The sequence below is a fragment of the Erythranthe guttata genome, chromosome 11 (assembly GCF_056151865.1).
Source record: "Erythranthe guttata isolate IM_541 chromosome 11, IM_541, whole genome shotgun sequence".
Classification (NCBI taxonomy): Eukaryota; Viridiplantae; Streptophyta; class Magnoliopsida; order Lamiales; family Phrymaceae; genus Erythranthe; species Erythranthe guttata.
In genome coordinates, this window is record NC_142543.1 from 19,180,398 (window position 1) to 19,199,091 (window position 18,694).

An 18,694-nucleotide genomic window follows, 5' to 3' on the forward strand; every position below is an offset into this window, starting at 1 on the left:
AGTATTATTTAGTATCTACTATCTACCCAAAAAAAAAGGTTAGTTCTAATTTTATTGGACCGAATATTCCTCAAATTTTCAAGGGTAGTTTGGTCTTTCTGGTAACGATGGTGATTAATTTGCTAATATGTATTACTATTAGTTTGCATGTATCCATTTATCTGGAAAATTCATTTTGGCGGTCACCGGAGCCGAATTTAGTGAAAGATCAGCTGTGAGCCGCCGCCGAATTAGAACCAATGATCCAATTCGTTAGATCCGATATACCTAATCCAAATTCCACCGCCGTCCTCGTTTCTTCTTCAATCTCGCAAATTTCCTCTTCTTATGGAATAATATCATTACAGTTACCTTTAAGGGTAAAATTGGTACTTTCGACAAATATTTCCGTCGAAATTAACAGTTTAAGTGGACAATGTAAGGCGACAACAAATTTCAGACCAATGGGAAAACAAAATAATAAATACAAAAATATGTATATATTAATGTTTCAGAACAATGGGAAAACAAATACACAAATTATTATAAAGTTTATTTTATTCATTAATATTAGAAAGGTAAAAAAAAAATCCTTAAGTAGCACACTAATACATTATTCCGAACAAAAGAAACATTTTGTTACATTTATAGAGATAGATGACGTGTCTTTTAATTCAATCAAACCATACGCAATAATATTTCAGATATTATATAAAGCTCTAATTCCTTGAATATCATCTGCATGCAAGCCCTTTGTCACTCCGGCCCCAATTCCGGAGTACATAATGGCAGCCTCGACCGAGCTATGACCAAGCCCAAGAAGGTGCCCAATTTCATGTAGCGCCACCGTTTCCAAGTCGAAAGCATCTTGGACAGGCCCAACGGACCACTGCTCGTCCGCATCGTAATGGAATCTCCCATTGGTCGGAGCAAAAGCATGGGCTAGGGTTCCGCCGCGTCCGTCGAACGGGTTTCCGTCCCCGTGGTCCCCACGGTGAAACCCTATCACCAGATCTGCGGAACTCTGGGCCAGCGAAAAGGTGAAATGGGTGGAGGAGGCCCATTTTTGAAAGGCCCGAGAAACGGGGCCCACTGCCGCACCGGGGGTATTTGGCAAAAACCTATAAGTTAGATGGGTTTTGGAAGGCGGCCATCTAGGGTTTCCTTGAAAGAAAGAGTAGTGAGATACCGTATGGATATGTTTGCTGCTCGAGTTCGATTCGTGTTCTTTTGTCCCATGCTTCTGCATGGTGTTTTTACCGTCGATGATGTCAGGGACCCCGCATCGTGGGGTGGTCATTTTCGATACCGTTGTGGCATCTAATGTGCCCGTGGGGTTAATATGGTAGTTTCGCTGGTAGGTTTTGACGGCGGACTCTAGGGTTTCGTCGAAATCATCGTTGTTGGCGTGGGTTTCATTTGGGTATTGGAGATAGCCAAATTGATGGAGATAGTTTTTGAGGTGGTGGATATCTTTGGTTTTGTTGCCCTTGTGACAACCTTGTAGGGTTTTGATGAACTCAAAAGGTGATGGTTTTTTATCACTTGGTGTATCCCTCTTGGATTGGCCAATAGGAGAGAGGGAAATTAGGGCAAGAATGAAAATGAATGATAGGAGATTAAATTGTTTAAGTGCCATAACTATGTATCAAGAAGTTATACTAAGAATTGGATAAGAAGTTTGTGTATAGCATAATGCAATGTGGTATGTCTATTTATATATACACATTTGTATGTAGAAAAAAAGGAGAGGGGAAGGACACATAAATATTAGAGACGACTCATAGTAGAAGTTTGTATGAAGAAAGAATAAATCAACACAAGCTCTTGTCTTCAATTTGATGACTTGACTTTGACTTGATCGCATCATGTATAATTTTTTAGGCCAAGTCCATGATAATTTACTTGGATATTTATGTTTTGTATGTACATACATACATGAATGATGAAGATTTACCTGTTGGAACAAAGTAAGTTTATCTCTCGTAAATCGTAACGATTATATTTCTCTATAAAATGGTTCTTTTCTATTTGATGATGCTATAAATAGACCGCCTTAAGTAGTTGAGGTAGAAGGAGTTGGGAGAAAGTGGATCACTGCTCACGTGCTAGATGGTCCTGAGATACCCGCGAACAAAGAGCACGCGAACGAGGCCGTGGGTTGATCCGGCGAAAATCCCTTTGACGCTCAAGTCAGACGTGTGGATAGTAGAAATAGTTAAGAGGATACGAATTGGAGAATTGTTCAGATAATAGAACGTACCTTTAATAAAATGGTTAAATCGTTATTTATAACTTGTCGATTGGGTCGAAGTTAATTTGTTGTGCTCAAACCTTATTTGCAGGTCATTGGGCTCTCCTAATACTGTTCTTCTAAATCGGGCTCGTGGCCCAATAAATAGAGAAATTGTATGGTTATTGGACTGACCAATTAGACATATCATATTTTAGTATTTATAATCTATAAAATTAATTGATTGGAATATCATAATCATCTTATTGGTGGATACATTATTATTAATGAAAGTAGTTGAATAAAGCAATTTACATCATTTTTTATTTATAAAATATATTTTATTTAATTGTCCTTCTATTTATTATACTCACTAGAAATACACCTTGGCTGCATTTATATATATATATATATATATATATATATATATATATATATATATATATATATATATATATATATATATATATATATATATATATATATATATATATATATATATATATATATATATATAAATGACTTGATGTGAGTGTATAGTGCAATTTCTTGAATAGAAGATTAAGAGGGTGTTTGGCTAAGCTTATAAGATGTTAAAAGGAGCTTATAAGATGTTTTAGAGCTTATAAGCTCTTCTAAAGTGTTTGGTAAATTTTTAAAAAAGATCTTAATTTTTTTAAAAATAAGCTGTGGGAGACCAAATAAGATCTTTTTAAATAAGTACCTCTACCCCACCTTTTCATTTAAGATCTTATAATGAGTAAAAATAGGAAATAAGCTCATTATCCAAACACTATAAAAATTAATCCTAAAAATAAGACGTAACAACTTATCAGCTCTAAAAACATCTTATCAGATGTAAGAGCTTATCAGCTGTTTAAAATAAGCTTAGCCAAACACCCTCTAAGTCCATAGAAAGTTTACTCGGTTTCTATTTGAATTAGGAATGTGGAAATAAATTGTGTTATTTTTCTTCATCCAATGAGAATTTTCAAGTAAGGCGTAATTGAGGGGTTTGGAATTTTTAGGACACTATGTTGTGACCAATGACTTGGAAATTGGGAGGAAATTGGACGAATTGGAATTAAATTACCACATTCGAAAAAAATAATTATTTGTTGTTTTTTATGTAGCACGGACACGGGAACTCGGACATGGTGAAACAGGTAAATAGACTCAGGAAAACACGAGAAAACCCTATTTTTCAAAAAAATGGATACGAAAATGTGGGGAAGCATGTAAATATTAAAAATATAGGGGTACATCCATAATGTATGGAAAAATATTATAATGTTAACTTATATACTTATCATCAATTATATATAATTTACAAGTTCCAATCCATATTATTATTCGGTAAATAATATACAAGGCATATAAATTTATTTTAGTGTGGAATTAAAGTCTGAAAAATATTAAAACACTACTAGAATTGAAAAGGGGACATAAATTTTTTTTAATAAAAAAAATAAGTATAGGCAATTTCGACTCTTTATTTAAAACGTGTTTTGGATTTTTTTTTTGGGCGTAACTGCTTTTCCATTTTTTTATTATTACCAGAAACATCCCCGAAAATTTTAAACATTTATGGAAACGGCCCCGAAACATTTCCGACATGTGTTATAGAGTTTCGATTTCCGAAACGTTTCCTGAAATGTGGAAACGCTATGTAACGAAGTTTCCGTGCATCATAGATTGCTTTGAATTCATGTACAAGTAGTAATTTTCTTGTAAAAAAATATCATAGATTCTAAGATATAAAAAACTTATAAAATGACTAAAATATTCCTCTCACTAATTATTTCATTAATTATATACTTAACAAATTAATAGTAGTAATAATAAAATTGAGAAAAGTGTATTATTTCACCATAATTGGAATGAGTATTATTTACTATCTACCCCAAAAAAAAGGTTAGTTCTAATTTTATGGACCAAATATTCCCCAATATTTCAAGGGTAGTTTGGTCTTTCTGGTAACGAGGGTGATTAATTTGCTAATATGTATTACTAATATACTATTAGTTTGCATAATATCCATTTATAAGGAAAATTCATTTTGGCGGTCACCGGCGCCGAATTTAATGACAAATCAGCTGTGAGCCGCCGCCGCCGCCGCCGAATCAGAAACCCACGATCCAATTTGTTAGATCCGATATAATCCGGATTCTACCGCCGTTCTCGTTTCTTCTTCAATCTCGCAAATTTCCTCTTCTTATGGAATAATATTATTACAATTACCTCTAACGGTCAAAATGGTATTTTCGACAAATATTTCCGTCGAAATTCTAATTAGTATAAGTGGATAATGTAAGGCGACAACATATTTTAGGCCAATGGGAAAACAAAATAATAAATACAAAAATATCTATGTATATTAATATTTCAGACCAATGGGAAAAACAAAACACAAATTATTATAAAGTTTATTTTATTCATTATTATTAGAAAGGTTAAAAAGAAAATCATTAAGTAGCACTCTAGTACATTATTCCGAACAAAAGAAACATTTTGTTACATTTATATATATAGAGATAGATGACGTATCTTTTAATTCAATAACAATATTTCAGACATTATATAAAGATTTAATTCCTTGAATATCATCTGGATGCAAGTTCTTGGTCACTCCGGCGCCAATTCCGGAATACATGATTGCAGCCTCGACTGCGCTATGCCCAAGCCCAAGAAGGTGCCCGATTTCATGCAGCGCCACCGTTTCCAAGTCGAAAGCATCTTGGACTGGACCAACGGACCACAACTCGTCCGCATCGTAATGGAATCTCCCATTGGTCGGAGCAAAAGCATGGGCTAGGGTTCCGCCACGTCCGTCGAACGGGTTTCCGTCCCCGTGATCCCCACTGTGAAACCCTATCACCAGATCGGCAGAGCTCTGGGCCAGCGAAAAAGTGAAATGGGTGGAGGAGGCCCATTTCTGAAAGGCCCGAGAAACGGGGCCCACTGCCGCCGCGGGGGTGTTGGCCGAAAACATGTAAGTTAGATGGGTTTTGGAACGCGGCCATCTAGGGTTTCCTGGAAGGAAAGAGTAGTGAGATACTGTATGGATATGTTTGCTGCTCGAGTTCGATTCGTGTTCTTTTGTCCCATGCTTCTGCATGGTGTTTTTACCGTTGATGATGTCGGGGACCCCGCATCGAGGGGTGGTCATTTTCGACACCGTTGTGGCATCTAATGTGCCCGTGGGGTTAATATTGTAGTTTCGCTGGTAGGTTTTGACAGCGGACTCTAGGGCTTCGTCGAAATCGTCGTTGTTGGCATGGGTTTGATTTGGGTATTGGAGATAGCCAAATTTATGGAGGTATTTTTTGAGATTGTGGATTTCTTTGGTTTTGTTGCCCTTGTGACAACCTTGTAGGGTTTTGATGAATTCAAATGGTGATGGTTTTTTGTCACTTGGTGTATTCCTCTTGGCTTGGCCAATAGGAGAAAGGGAAATTAGGGCAAGAATGAAGATGAATGATAGGAGATTAAATTGTTTAAGTGCCATAATTAGGTATCAAGAAGTTATACTCCTCAAAGAATTGAATAAGAAGTTTGTGTATAACATATTGCTATGTAGTATGTGTATTTATATATACACATTTGTATGTGGAAAAATGATACATAAATATTGGAAACGACTCATAGTGGAAAGAATGATTCAACACAAGCTTTTGTCTTGAATTTGATGACTTGTCTTTGAGTTGACCAGAAGGCCAAGTCCATGATAATTTTTTTTTTTGATAATAAGTCCATGATAATTTACATCATGTTTTATCTATAAAAATATTATTTATTTAACCGGCCTTTTATTATAGTCACTAGAATATATTGCCTTGCATTTAGAAGACCAAGTCCATATGTAGAAACTTTCCACATTAGGAATGTGGAAATAAATTGTGTTTATTTTCCTCGAATTATGGAAGAATGCGTAATTGACGGGCTTGGAATTTTTAGGAAACTATATTGTGACCAATGACTTGGAAATTGGGAAGAAATTAAACAAATTGGAATTAAATTACAATATTGTTTTCTTTTGGAAATTGGAAAATTGTGTAATTGGTTCAATATTCCAAGTAAAATATAAATAACTATTTGATAACAATAAATAAGTAGTATTTAAATGCAAACAACTCTCATGTCCTATGCAATCAAAAGCATAGTATAACGGCAGTCTGCCAATGATTGTTATGTCGAATTTGTAACACACATGATTAGTCTAATGTGGTTACTTCTTTTGTATGCATAGTTTGTAAGTTATTATACGAGACTATAGGTTTATCCAGTGCACCTATATAATTAGTTGTAGGTTCTTTCCTTATTAAAAAAAAAAAGTAAAATGACAGTGTACTCACTTTCAAATTTACATTAACAAAATAACGATTTTGTAGATATATACCGCACTCGATGAAATACATCGGGTGATTTGACGCCATTGATCTATATATAATAACACATACGCACCTATGTGTATGTGTGGCTTAGTGGATGATTATTTATATAGATCTATGATCTAAAATCGCCTGATATATTTCACCAAGTATAACATTTTATATATAAAAAACGACTGTTGTTACCCAGTAATTTTATGTGGGGGTTATTCATATAAATTAGGGTATTAATCTTTTTAACAAAATATTAGGATTCGAGTAAAAAAAATTATAAAATGAATAAAATATTCGTCTTACTAATTTTTCACCATTAATTATCTACTTAGCAAATTAATAGTAATAATAACAAACTAAAATAATCATTTTTTTCCAAAACGATAAATAATTTGGCAAAATGATTGGGGTCATTAGCAATAAACCCCTCATATAGATAATAAATGGTGATATGTCCAATCCTTAAATCTTTCTTTGTGATAACCCCTAGAATTTGTATTTCCAATTCTACCCTTATGTCAATTAGCATAATTAGTCTCAATTATTCCTTTTTTCTCTCTTTCCATAACGATAATCTAATTCCTAAAAATCTACTTCCAAATTTCTAAAAATTTGCTACCAAATCAAAAAATAGGATTTTTATTATTATTTTTATTTTGTATTATTTTCGGATTTTTTTTATTTTTTAATATTTTTTTAATAAATTTTTTTTTTTAATTTTTTTAAACAAAAAATTGATATTTTTTTTTCTCGACAGATTTACAACTCCGAATATGACTATAGTTGAATATGGCTATTATTTGACTACGCTATGTATAACAGTGTAATTAACATATTGTAGAAGCATAATTATTAATATAACAGTAAGAATATGACAATATGTGAATGTGACTGTGCTTTGTAAAACATTATATAATTAACAGACAGTAGAAGCATGAATATGACTATTATGTGACTACATTTTGTATAACAGACTGAACATGATTAACAGTAAGAATATGACTATTATGTGAATGTGACTGTGCTTTGTAAAACATTATAATTATCAGACAGTAGAAGCATAATTATTAATATAACAGTAAGAATATGACAATATGTGAATGTGACTGTGCTTTGTAAAACATTATATAATTAACAGACAGTAGAAGCATGAATATGACTATTATGTGACTACATTTTGTATAACAGACTGAACATGATTAACAGTAAGAATATGACTATTATGTGAATGTGACTGTGCTTTGTAAAACATTATAATTATCAGACAGTAGAAGCATGAATATGACTATTATGTGACTACAGTTTGTATAACAGACTGAACATGACAGTGGGAATATGACTATTATGTGACTAGGTTTTGCGTAATGTGACTACAAGTAATCAGCACTTGAAAAAACTTGCAATATTAACAGCAAAATACATTGCAAAAAGAAAAAAAAAATGACTACAAAAAAACAAAAATAACTAATGTGATCCTTCAACAATGGCCATCGAACATGTTTTTTTGTTGCGGTATCCAACTCGGTTGCACCGACTGCACTTAATCTTCCGTTTGATCATCTCTATTAAATATGACTGCACTGTTGAACATATGCAACACTACAAAAAAAAAAGGACAAATATAACTAAGTTGTTAAACATGACTACTCTGTCAAATGTGACTACTCTGTAAAATACATTGCACTACAACCGACTAATCTCGTAACTCAGTGGGTTTTCCAGATCTAAACATTCAGAATATGCAGAATAACACAAAAATTAATAAAATCCAGAATAATTGAAAATCGATGTATGCGTTCATAACAAACAAATAATAGAACTGAAAATCCAGATCCATAACATATTCTATTGCTAGTTCGACAATTAATTCGAGAAAAATAACAAAAATGAAATTTACCAATTAATATAGTATATATTGGTATTCCGCGTTGATAGAAGGGAAATCTTCATGTAGAAATCCGACGGAGACAACGACAAGGTGGGGGAGGGCCGCCGCCAATTGTACCAGGCGTCGATGTGGTGGTGTCCGCCGCCAATTATTACCAGTCAAAATACACGGGAATTAAACACCCCTCTCTCTCTCTCTCGAATCACTACAGATAAGTAACACAGCCTCACGTGTGAGATGATGTAGATATATGCGACTGTACGTAATGTTTTGGTTTTTAAGCTGAACCCTTTTTAAAAGGTACCAAAGCAGAGTTGCTTAGCTTCTTCACCTATGTTCTGCCTTTACGTGTAGCTCTCTCTCTCTCTCTCTCCCCTAAGAAAAAAAGTGTTGTGTGTGTGTGAGAGAGAAAATGGCTATGGAGGCTGTGATTAAACAGCAAGACGGCACTACTTCCATCTATGGCGAAAAAAGATTGTAACTACAATAATATGGGTTACGGAGAGCGGGGTTCGAATAATGGGTACTATAATTTGGGATCCTCCGCCGCCTTATTCGGTCACTCCGACCACCACTTCTTCGCCGGATACTTGCGTCGGTCACGCCGGAGACGGATTCTTCGTCGGAGGTGTGCACTCGCCGGCGGGTTCGAGACGGCGGAGGCGGCGGCGGACAAAGAACTTCAAGAACAAGGAGGAGATGGAGAAGCATAGGATGACTCATATTACGGTGGAGAGGAATCGCCGCCGCCAGATGAATGAATACCTCGCCGTCCTCCGCTCCTTGATGCCACCTTCCTATGCTGAGAGGGTAACGGCCGGCGGCGTTTGAAGGGAAAAAGAAAAAAAGAAGAAAAAGAAAAGAAAGAAAGAAAAAACTGTGAGAAAAAGCGAGAGAATGAAAGAGAGAGAGAGAGAGCGAGAGAAACGAGAGAATTAATTTGAGCGAGAAATAAAATTGTATTATATTAAAAACCTAACACATAGGGGCACTTTAGTCTTATCATGGCTGGTAAGGGGGGTCTCACTAATTTAGATTGAAATGTGGGTTAAGGGAAAAGTCTTTAAAGTCAATTGGGTTTATTTCAAAATATTTTCTAAATAAGGGGTGTATTGCATATTTCCCCAAAATGATTATGTATTTACCAAAAAAAAGTTAGTTCTATTTTGATTGGACCGAATATTCCTCAATATCTCAGGGGTAGTTTGGTCTTTCTGGTAACGAGGGTGATTAATTTGCTACTAATATGTAGTATTAGTTTGGTCTTTCTGGAAAATTCATTTTGGCGGTCACCGGCGCCGAATTTAATGGCAGATCAGCTGTGAGCCGCCGCGAAATCAGTACCCACGATCCAATTCATTAGATCCGATATACCTAGTCCAGATTCCAACACCGTTCTCGTTTCTTCTTCAATCTCGCAAATTTCCGACGGCGAAAAAGAGTCAACCATGGGATTGTTCACATACACAGTAGCCGGCGGTGCTCTAATTCTACTCGGCGCGTGGGAATCGGTCATCTCCGCCTCCGAATCCCTCAAACAAACCCCACCGCCGCCACACTCGCCGCAAAATAGTAAGAAATCCACGCCGCCGGGAACATCCTCGTTTTCGTCGACGGTGACGTTTCTGCTGATCTCCGTTCTGTCAATCCTCTTCATCGTGAACTCCTTCATCTCTTTATCCGACGCCGTCGCCTCCGACGATGACGTCGGTTTCGCCCTACAGCTGGAGGTAATCGCAATCGGCTTCCTTTTCCTACTATATTCTCTCCTGGGCATTTTGTCGAACACCATACACTCATTCCGATTTCCGACAAAGGTACTCAATTTAATCTACGCTTTCGCTTTCGTCGAGGAATTCCTGCTGTTCTACACGAAGAACAAAGATCCGAGTGGAATCGAGAATCATTACTATGATCTCATCTTAGTCCCAATCCTTATATGCCTCTTCTCCACTGTTCTTGAACTAAAGAGCTCGAAATCGACTTATCCGAAATTAGGGCGTGGCATTGGGTTAGTTTTACAGGGTATGTGGACTCTGCAAATGGGGGTTTCGTTTTACTCGAACTTGATATCCAGCGGGTGCTCGTTGCACGAACGAAGCAGGGGTAATTACACTATCAAGTGCAAAGGGCATCCCGAATACCACCGCGGGCGTGCAATCGCCACATTGCAATTTAACTGTCATTTGGCTCTTCTGGTTACTTTTGCTGTCGGGGTATTTTCGATATTCTGCAAGACTTATGGGGTTAGTCGAGACTTTATGCGGTATAAGCCTATTGGAGCTGTAGATATGCAGTTGGATAACTATGCTCGGTTCACTTTGGTTAGTGACGACGAGGATGAAGAAGATGGGATTAAGGAAATGAGGAGCGTGGAAATGCAGAAGGCTAATACGGTGGGTCCCGCATCCACGGTGAATGGTAATGGTTGTTCTCATTCTTGATCTTGAGGTACATTAGTCGGAATTTCTTCTAGGAAAGATCTTGGCTTTTTTCCTTTGTTATGTAGATGATGTTGTATAACTTGCTTATGTTTGCTGCAACTTTTGACGGCCCGTGTGAGTTTTGAAAAGTTTAATTGATCTGATTTTTTCTCACTCGTGTTTGGTTGAGTTTGAATGTTACGCGATAACTTGGTAAATTGCTTGATTTTTCGACTCGTGATTTCATAATTCCATACTGGCTAATAACTTATGCATTATGCAATGTACTGCAAGCTCGTAAACCAACCTTTTGCATGGCTGCGCATTACCTATTCGAAGCCTAGGAAAACGAAGAATGTTATTCACTATAATTACCGGCGTGGGGGGTTGAGTATACACTGATCTCATTTTCTTTTATATGGTAAATGCAATTTTCTAGAGGTAATTGTTGTGAAACTATCTTGAATCTTGATTTAATGCTTAAAATTTAGCTATGAAATGAATAGAGATGTTGATCAGAGCAAGGTCTCTTTTAACTATAGTATGATATTTTTTTTTCTTTGATAAGAGCAAATTTAATGAAGCATCTATAGGTTGTGATCATGAATTAGGGAGAGTACACTTTTAACTTTTAAGAGATTATTTTTTATAATTAAAAATATCTATATTGTTAACAATTAATAATATTTAATAAATGTTTAACAAATATTTAAAAAATAAAAATAAAAAATTGATGCAACTTTAGTAAATATTTATTTTGGATGAGTGATTCAGTTATTTTAAGTTGAAGGCGTGTGTTAGGACCCAATGGGTCTAAGACCTTTATCTCAAATTGGGATTATAAATCCAATGAGCCCAAGGCCTTTCTCTAAAATTGAATGTGTACATCTTTTTTTTCTTCATTTGACAATATCGATGAGATTGATTAAATTGAGTATCAAAATACATTATCATGCAATATGAAATATTGAAATTGTTCATATTTGAAGTATTTTGATCAACTAATCAAAGTGGAGCTGAGCTGGTGGAAGACCAGTTCCTTTCCAATTCTTCTCGGACCATTGCTTTAAATACAACATACGATGAGATTGAGATGTTAAAACACTGTTCGATCTTCTTCTTCTCTTTTTCGACTCGGTGAGGAAGAAAGGGGTTTTAGTTTCTGGATTGGGCTGAGTGCCTGATACTAATTGGAGTCGTCGTCAACTTTGACAGTAAGAGAGACTGAACCTAGCTGGAAAAACGGCTCTATATCAGATAGTTAATTATTCCTAAGTAAGGCGTTAAATATATGATATTATTAAAATAAAAACAATAAATCGATTCAATAAAATATATATTTTTTTAGAAGAAATTAAAGATTCCAATTTGCTAGCCTCGATAGCTAGGGGTTCCGATTATTTTTAAAATTTAAACATAGGATAAATTACTGCCACTCCTTGAAGCAAGTTTAAATTACAATTAACCTTCTCAATTATGAATATTTTACACGTTCATCCTTGTAGTGTTAAATTTAGTGGAGTTCTCTAATTTATATGGAATATTCTATAGTTTACATTCAAGCTCCACATTTTGAAACAAGATGATCATATGATTATAAATATCATATTGTAGTGCATTTGAAATTAAATTTTCGCACAAAATGAATACAAACCAGAGAACATTCCTCATAATCTAGAAAATTCAGTTGAATTTGACACAATAAGGATAAACTTATAAGAAAATTCATAATTGATGGGTTATTGTAATTATTCAAAAATGAGAGATTTTTTCGTAATTTAACATTAACTCAGGGGGCTGGCCGTAATTTACCCTTTAAACATATTACCTAATTTTTAGATAAAATATTGGGGTCCAACTCGAAGCCCGACCACGTTTATGTTTAGTGAACGAGTGGTGCTCACCAACTTGAAATTATTATACACCTAAATCTATTTCCCAGAAAAAGAAACAAAATAGAAAACTACAATTACCAAAAAATAAATAAATAAAATAAAATAAAATTTCCGCCATGAGAGCTCTCCAAGCTTCCACATCTTACAGCATCAGCAGCTTCGGCATTTCATCCGCCGCTCCGTCGCCGCCCTCGCGCCGCCGCCACGTCGTCCTCTGTAAAGGTAAATCTCGTGCCCAAACTAAATTCGCTGAATTTTTTTTTTTTAATTTGCGATTTTGTTAATCAATAGTTAGAACTGTTAAAACTGAAAAAAGAAAAACACAAATATGCGGAATTGGTTTTGCGCAAATTTCAGCTGAACCAACGGAGAAATCGGTTGAAATAATGAGGAAGTTTTCCGAGCAGTATGCCCGGAGGTCCGATACCTATTTCTGTGTCGATAAAGGTGTCACATCTGTTGTTATCAAGGTATCATTCTCTCTCTCTCTCTCTCTCTCTCTCTCTCTCTCTCATTTTTAATTTTAATTTAGTGTTCTGTTAGATCATGATAAATGTATTAACCTAATAATTAAACCCTATCCAGATCCTAATTTGGGTGGAAATGATACAATGTCTATTCAAATCCTCTGAAATTCCCCAACACTTAACTGTATTACTCCTAACAACTGAGTTTTTATTGCTACTTCAAAGAAACTCGAAGAAATTTGGATGAATAGTTAATTTTTGCTACGAAATGATTTACGAAGGAATTTGGTGATTATTAGGTACACCTATCGTTTGAATGTTTGTTCGGTCTGGCTTATGTTTGCAGGGATTAGCGGAACACAAGGATACGTTGGGTGCACCCCTCTGCCCTTGTAGGTAATAAATCATTACAAGTGTTTTTTTCTTCCTCATTTCGCTTTTATTCGAAATGTCGAATTTTCTATAATTTTGATCTTGCAAAATGTGTATCTATACTACTTCGATTTCAGGCACTACGACGATAAAGCTGCTGAGGCACAACAGGGCTTTTGGAATTGTCCCTGTGTTCCTATGAGAGAAAGGTATAAAATCGCATTTCCATTTCGAATTTATAAATTGTGTGGATATAATTAGTTTTAAATTACTCTGTTGGTACTGTTTCTTGAATTAATATGTTGTGTAACTTGTTATATGTGATATTGATATAAAAATACAATAGAGGGAATCTTTTAATTAAGTTGTTCGATTTTTTTGCAGAGCCTTATTCATACTCGTTGAAGTATCTCTCGATTATCTTATACATGCTATTTTGATTATTTCGTTTGCAGGAAAGAGTGCCACTGCATGCTTTTTCTAACACCTGAGAACGATTTTGCTGGCCAGGACCAGGTAATAATTTTTCTGTGATGTTTTCTCATATTCGATTTAAATGTCTGAAAACTGTCTATTTCTTGAAAGCTCTTGTTGCACTTTCGGGTTGCTTATAGTATTGAAAGATTCTTTGTTTTCTTTGTTCGATTCGATTAAAATTAAGCTCTATAACGTGTCTCCTTCTTGGTGTAAAATATGTCGGAGCTCCTAATTTTAATTTATTTTGTTCTTAATGTGAGTACCTTGTGATATGCAGACCATTACGTTGGAAGAGATTAGAGAAACGACGTCGAATATGTGATGGATTTTGCCTCTAAGTGAAACAACAACCAATGTACGTAAATCTGTATTACTGTCGAGACCAATGTACGTAAATCTGTATTACTGTCGAGAAAAAAATATATTGTAACTTTTGTTGTTACAGATACCATTAATCAATTAATTTTCCCTTGCATTTATCTGATACAATAATGTTTGTCTTTAGTTTTTCGAAATGTGGTTCTTGTTTGATACAGTCTCACTTCACTTCATACTTCATACAACATTTTCACCCGTAGACAGTGTTCTGAAAATCGGTCGAGGCGGTCGATTAACCGGTCTCCGAGGCGGAGGCGGTCCAAAACCTTTACGATTTTAGTGTAAAGGTTTGAAAAATCGTTTTTTGCCTGTGAGGCGGTCAAACCTTTAAGACGGGTCAAATTCGGTGGCAAAAATCGGCAAAAAAATCTGTCAAAAATAGGTTTTTTTTTTTTTGGTAATTCAAAATAAAAATGGGATTTTATTAAAAAAAAATGATTTTATGTTTTATTTTATTCATGTTAATTGTTATTGTTAAAGAACTAATGATGTATATCAGGAATGTTAAAAAATAAATGTAAATTAAAAATAATTGTCTTTATATATATATATATATATATATATATATATATATATATATATATATATATATATATATATATATATAAAACATGATGGACATATAATTATGTTTAAATATATTTTTATATATGTTTTGAGTATATATAAATAATATCTAGAAATATATTATATTAAATTTTAAAAACTGATTTATTTTCGATTAATCATCGCCTCATCAATTAATCGTGAGTCGGTGCCTAACCGCCTCCGATCCGATTATCGCTTTTTACAACCTTGCCTGTAGATATGATATAAGCGTAGATATGATATAAGCATGTTAACATATATATATTTATTTATTTTTGTGCATACTTTTATAAAGTTTCAAAATATTTATTTATTTATTTATTTCTTTTTTTTTTGTTTTTTTTTATTTATTTATTTCAAGATGTCTAGAATCTCTAGTTGATCCACTGATGTTTTTTCACATTTATATATTTATTTATTTCTGTGAATACTTTTATGAAGTTTCAAAATATTTATTTATTCTAAGATGTCTAGAATCTCTTGTTGTCACGTTGATTTTATTTATTATACGGTTATTTTGATACACTGATGTGGTCATGTTGATTTTATTTATTATATGGTTATTCCATAGCCTCATTTATGAAAATACAAGCTTTAAAGAAATCAGCTTACAAATTGTTTTGAGCCATAATGATTTTGTGGTTTTTAGTCTCTTGTTTTGAGAAGCAAAATGCGACATGAAAGACGGTCGATGAATCTCATTATGAATCCAACGGCGATAGGGAGATTGTAAAATTCTATATAGCCTTAATCAACTCCTTTACTTTGATTATGGCATCGATCATTTTTTTGCACGTCTGAGGGCTGCTTTTATATTTCCGAAAATACCGGCATAGTTGTTGAAATCCTTTGGAATGGAACAATTTTCGATGTAATTATGTATAGACAATTTATCGGAAGTCTTGTATTGGAAGAAAAGTAGATAAGGGAACGAATTAAAATAAGATCCATAAATCATCTTAATTTCAACTATTTCTCATAAAAAATCAATGAAAAGAGTTATAATATAATCCATAAATCATCTTAATTTCAACTATTTCTCATAAAAAATCAATGAAAAGAGTTACAATATGATCCATAAATCATCTTAATTTCAACTATTTCTCATAAAAAATCAATGAAAAGAGTTACAAATGTACTCCTAATCAACAAAATTTGCAAGCATGCATCTATCTTTGTAAAATTCCAAATTTCCCACGACAAAAACGACCCATACAAAATAAACAAATAAACATTTTTTTTGCTTTTTACTGTTTATTATCACGCCGTCGAACTCGTATTCCTATCTTGTTCGCTGTTAAACGTTCTTGACCGTCATGTGTTGTTGACGTCTGAGCGAACTCTTTTACGATAATTTTTCTTTTTTTGAGTAAATTCAAATCCATTATAAAGGAAAGTAGGGAAAGGGGACTCGAACCCTAAACCAGGGGAGGGGGACTCGAACCCTAAACCGTTATCCTATTGATAAAGATTAAGTACTAACTCTAGGGCTGGGCAAAAATTACCAAATACCGATTACCACGGTATACCTACCAACAATTACCGAAAAAATACCGAACTATCGGTTACCACTACATTTGGTACGGTATCGGTACCGTACCATTATCTTACGGTACGGTAGCGGTATTGTATCTTCAATACCATGGTAATTCCGTACCGTACCGCAACTTTGTATTTTAAAAATTAGTTAATATATTTTACCCTTTATATTGTAAATATAAAAAATATAATCAACAAATATTATAAAAAAAAAAAAAACAAGAATAAAGATATGATACATCACATATATATTATATATACATAATTCTATTTTTTTTTATTATTTTCATATATTTATGCAAACTTAATATTTAATTTAGTTCTCGTTAAAGTTGTTTATTTCACGTACTTCTTTAGTTTCAAAGTCCAACTAATCTCTTATTGGTGGAATATTTTTTGCCATAATATTCTTCTCCCTTTCTTTCCCCCCCTAAGTTCCCACCCTTTTGTTTCATTTGCATTATTACAACATAAGTTTTTTTTATCTTACTTAAACCATGAAAATGTTTTGCTCATTAGTTTCTACAATTTTTCTATAGATATCTTAGTGATCATTAGTTAATTGAAGCAACATACGCTATTACGGTCGTATAATGTATATTCATGTAAATTGCTTGATTACCATATTCATTTGCTTAATTTGTTGTATTTATGCATTTAATTAGTATTCATCTTAATTATTGTATTCGAGTTCATCAACAAAATGATGTACGGTAGATTACCACGTACCGATCATACCGTACCGAAACTAACGGTATACCGAATAACGGTATACCGCAATTGTTGGTACGGTAACGGTATAGAATTTTTCAATACCGAAAGATACGGTAGGTACACGGTATTGAACAAAATGTTTGGTAACCGTACCGAAACCACCCCTAACTAACTCTCCTAGCTCATAGCGAGGATATAATATCTTTAATTACTAAAAAACAAGTGGTGATATTTACCATGTTTATTGGGCACGTGGGCTTGGCCCATTCTTTTTCTTTTTTAGGTGAAGTACAGTTTACACCCGTACTAGACTACTAGTGGATATTATCAAAATGACCCTCCAAACTATCAAATGCGACAAATTAGTCCCTACACTTGTCATCAACCTTTACAAATTTAATATCATTTAATATCGTTGAATACGCAATTACATGTTTGCCCTTATTACTATAAACTACTAAAAAGTTAGTTTCATAATTTTCTAACTCAAGAAATTTAAATTTGGGCATTTCAAATAAATGACATTTAGAATTATTTTTATAATTTTCTAACTCAAGAATTTAAATTTGGAATCTAATATTTTTTTTATTATTTAGATTTTATAGAATTCCCATACAAAAGTTTTTTTTGGTATTGTTTACCATTTTTATGAAGTACATATTATTGAATAATTTCTAGTTTTTAATATTTTTGGCAATTAATCCAAAATCAAATTCAATTAATCTTTATCTGCACGTCGCGGCTTTGGTGAACCTGTCCTTAGAGAAATAAAACAAAGGTGAAGATCCTACGGTCGGGAATCGTTTCGCCCCTGATCGACGTTGTAAGGGGCGGATCAGCTGCATCGCAGGACCATGCAGCCGGTGCAATTTTCAGTTTGTCTCCACTGCTCCACGCGCTCAGGTCTGACTCGGATCGGACTCGGCGATGGCTCTATACCACCTCTCTTTAGTACAGAGCAACCGGGTCAAGATGGTCAAGCTCTGATCCGTCCAGATTCTTCTAGGCATGGTGAATTCGGGTCGGGCGATTTCGATTCTGTGTAATTTGGGAGGGGACGACGGCGATGCTGAATGAGGGCGTGTCTGTTGAGTTTTGGCGGCGGTTTATGGGCTGAGTTACGGCGGATTGAGGTTTAAGGGGCTGGCTAAGGAGGAGGCGGCGGCGGAGGAGGTGGCGGAAATTCGGAGCGCGGCCGATAAGGAGGGAGAGAAGAAAATAATGGAGGTGATGAGTGATAAAGATGAGGAGAAGGAGGAAGTTGACTGGGTGGAGTTGCTTAACTCGGATGCTGAACTAGGTCGGACACTGAGTTGAACTGGTGGGATAACTGAGTCCAACTCGTTTGCAGATCAA

The 18,694-nt window shown here is 34.5% G+C and overlaps 3 protein-coding genes and 1 non-coding gene across 4 annotated transcripts; 2 read left to right on the plus strand and 2 right to left on the minus strand.

Annotated features, from left to right (window-relative positions):
* Positions 1-519: 519 nt before the first annotated feature.
* LOC105960978 (metalloendoproteinase 2-MMP) lies at positions 520-1,902 on the minus strand. Its single transcript, XM_012985201.2, has one exon. The coding sequence runs from the start codon at positions 1,616-1,618 to the stop codon at positions 680-682; it is 939 nt and encodes a 312-aa protein (XP_012840655.2). The 5' UTR covers positions 1,619-1,902; the 3' UTR covers positions 520-679.
* A 2,727-nt stretch (positions 1,903-4,629) lies between these two features.
* On the minus strand, positions 4,630-5,773 carry LOC105960980 (metalloendoproteinase 2-MMP). Its single transcript, XR_016034213.1, has one exon. It is a non-coding gene; the product is annotated as a metalloendoproteinase 2-MMP (transcript).
* A 3,980-nt stretch (positions 5,774-9,753) lies between these two features.
* On the plus strand, positions 9,754-11,082 carry LOC105960979 (plant viral-response family protein (DUF716)). Its single transcript, XM_012985202.2, has one exon. It carries the CDS (start codon positions 9,934-9,936, stop codon positions 10,927-10,929), a length of 996 nt encoding a protein of 331 aa, XP_012840656.2. The 5' UTR covers positions 9,754-9,933; the 3' UTR covers positions 10,930-11,082.
* Positions 11,083-12,818: 1,736 nt separating this feature from the next.
* Positions 12,819-14,611, plus strand: LOC105960981 (ferredoxin-thioredoxin reductase catalytic chain, chloroplastic). Its single transcript, XM_012985204.2, has 6 exons — positions 12,819-13,025; positions 13,161-13,273; positions 13,617-13,666; positions 13,780-13,851; positions 14,098-14,158; positions 14,397-14,611. The coding sequence occupies exons 1-6, from the start codon at positions 12,920-12,922 to the stop codon at positions 14,439-14,441; spliced, it is 447 nt and encodes a 148-aa protein (XP_012840658.2). The 5' UTR covers positions 12,819-12,919; the 3' UTR covers positions 14,442-14,611.
* The last annotated feature ends 4,083 nt before the right edge of the window (positions 14,612-18,694 follow it).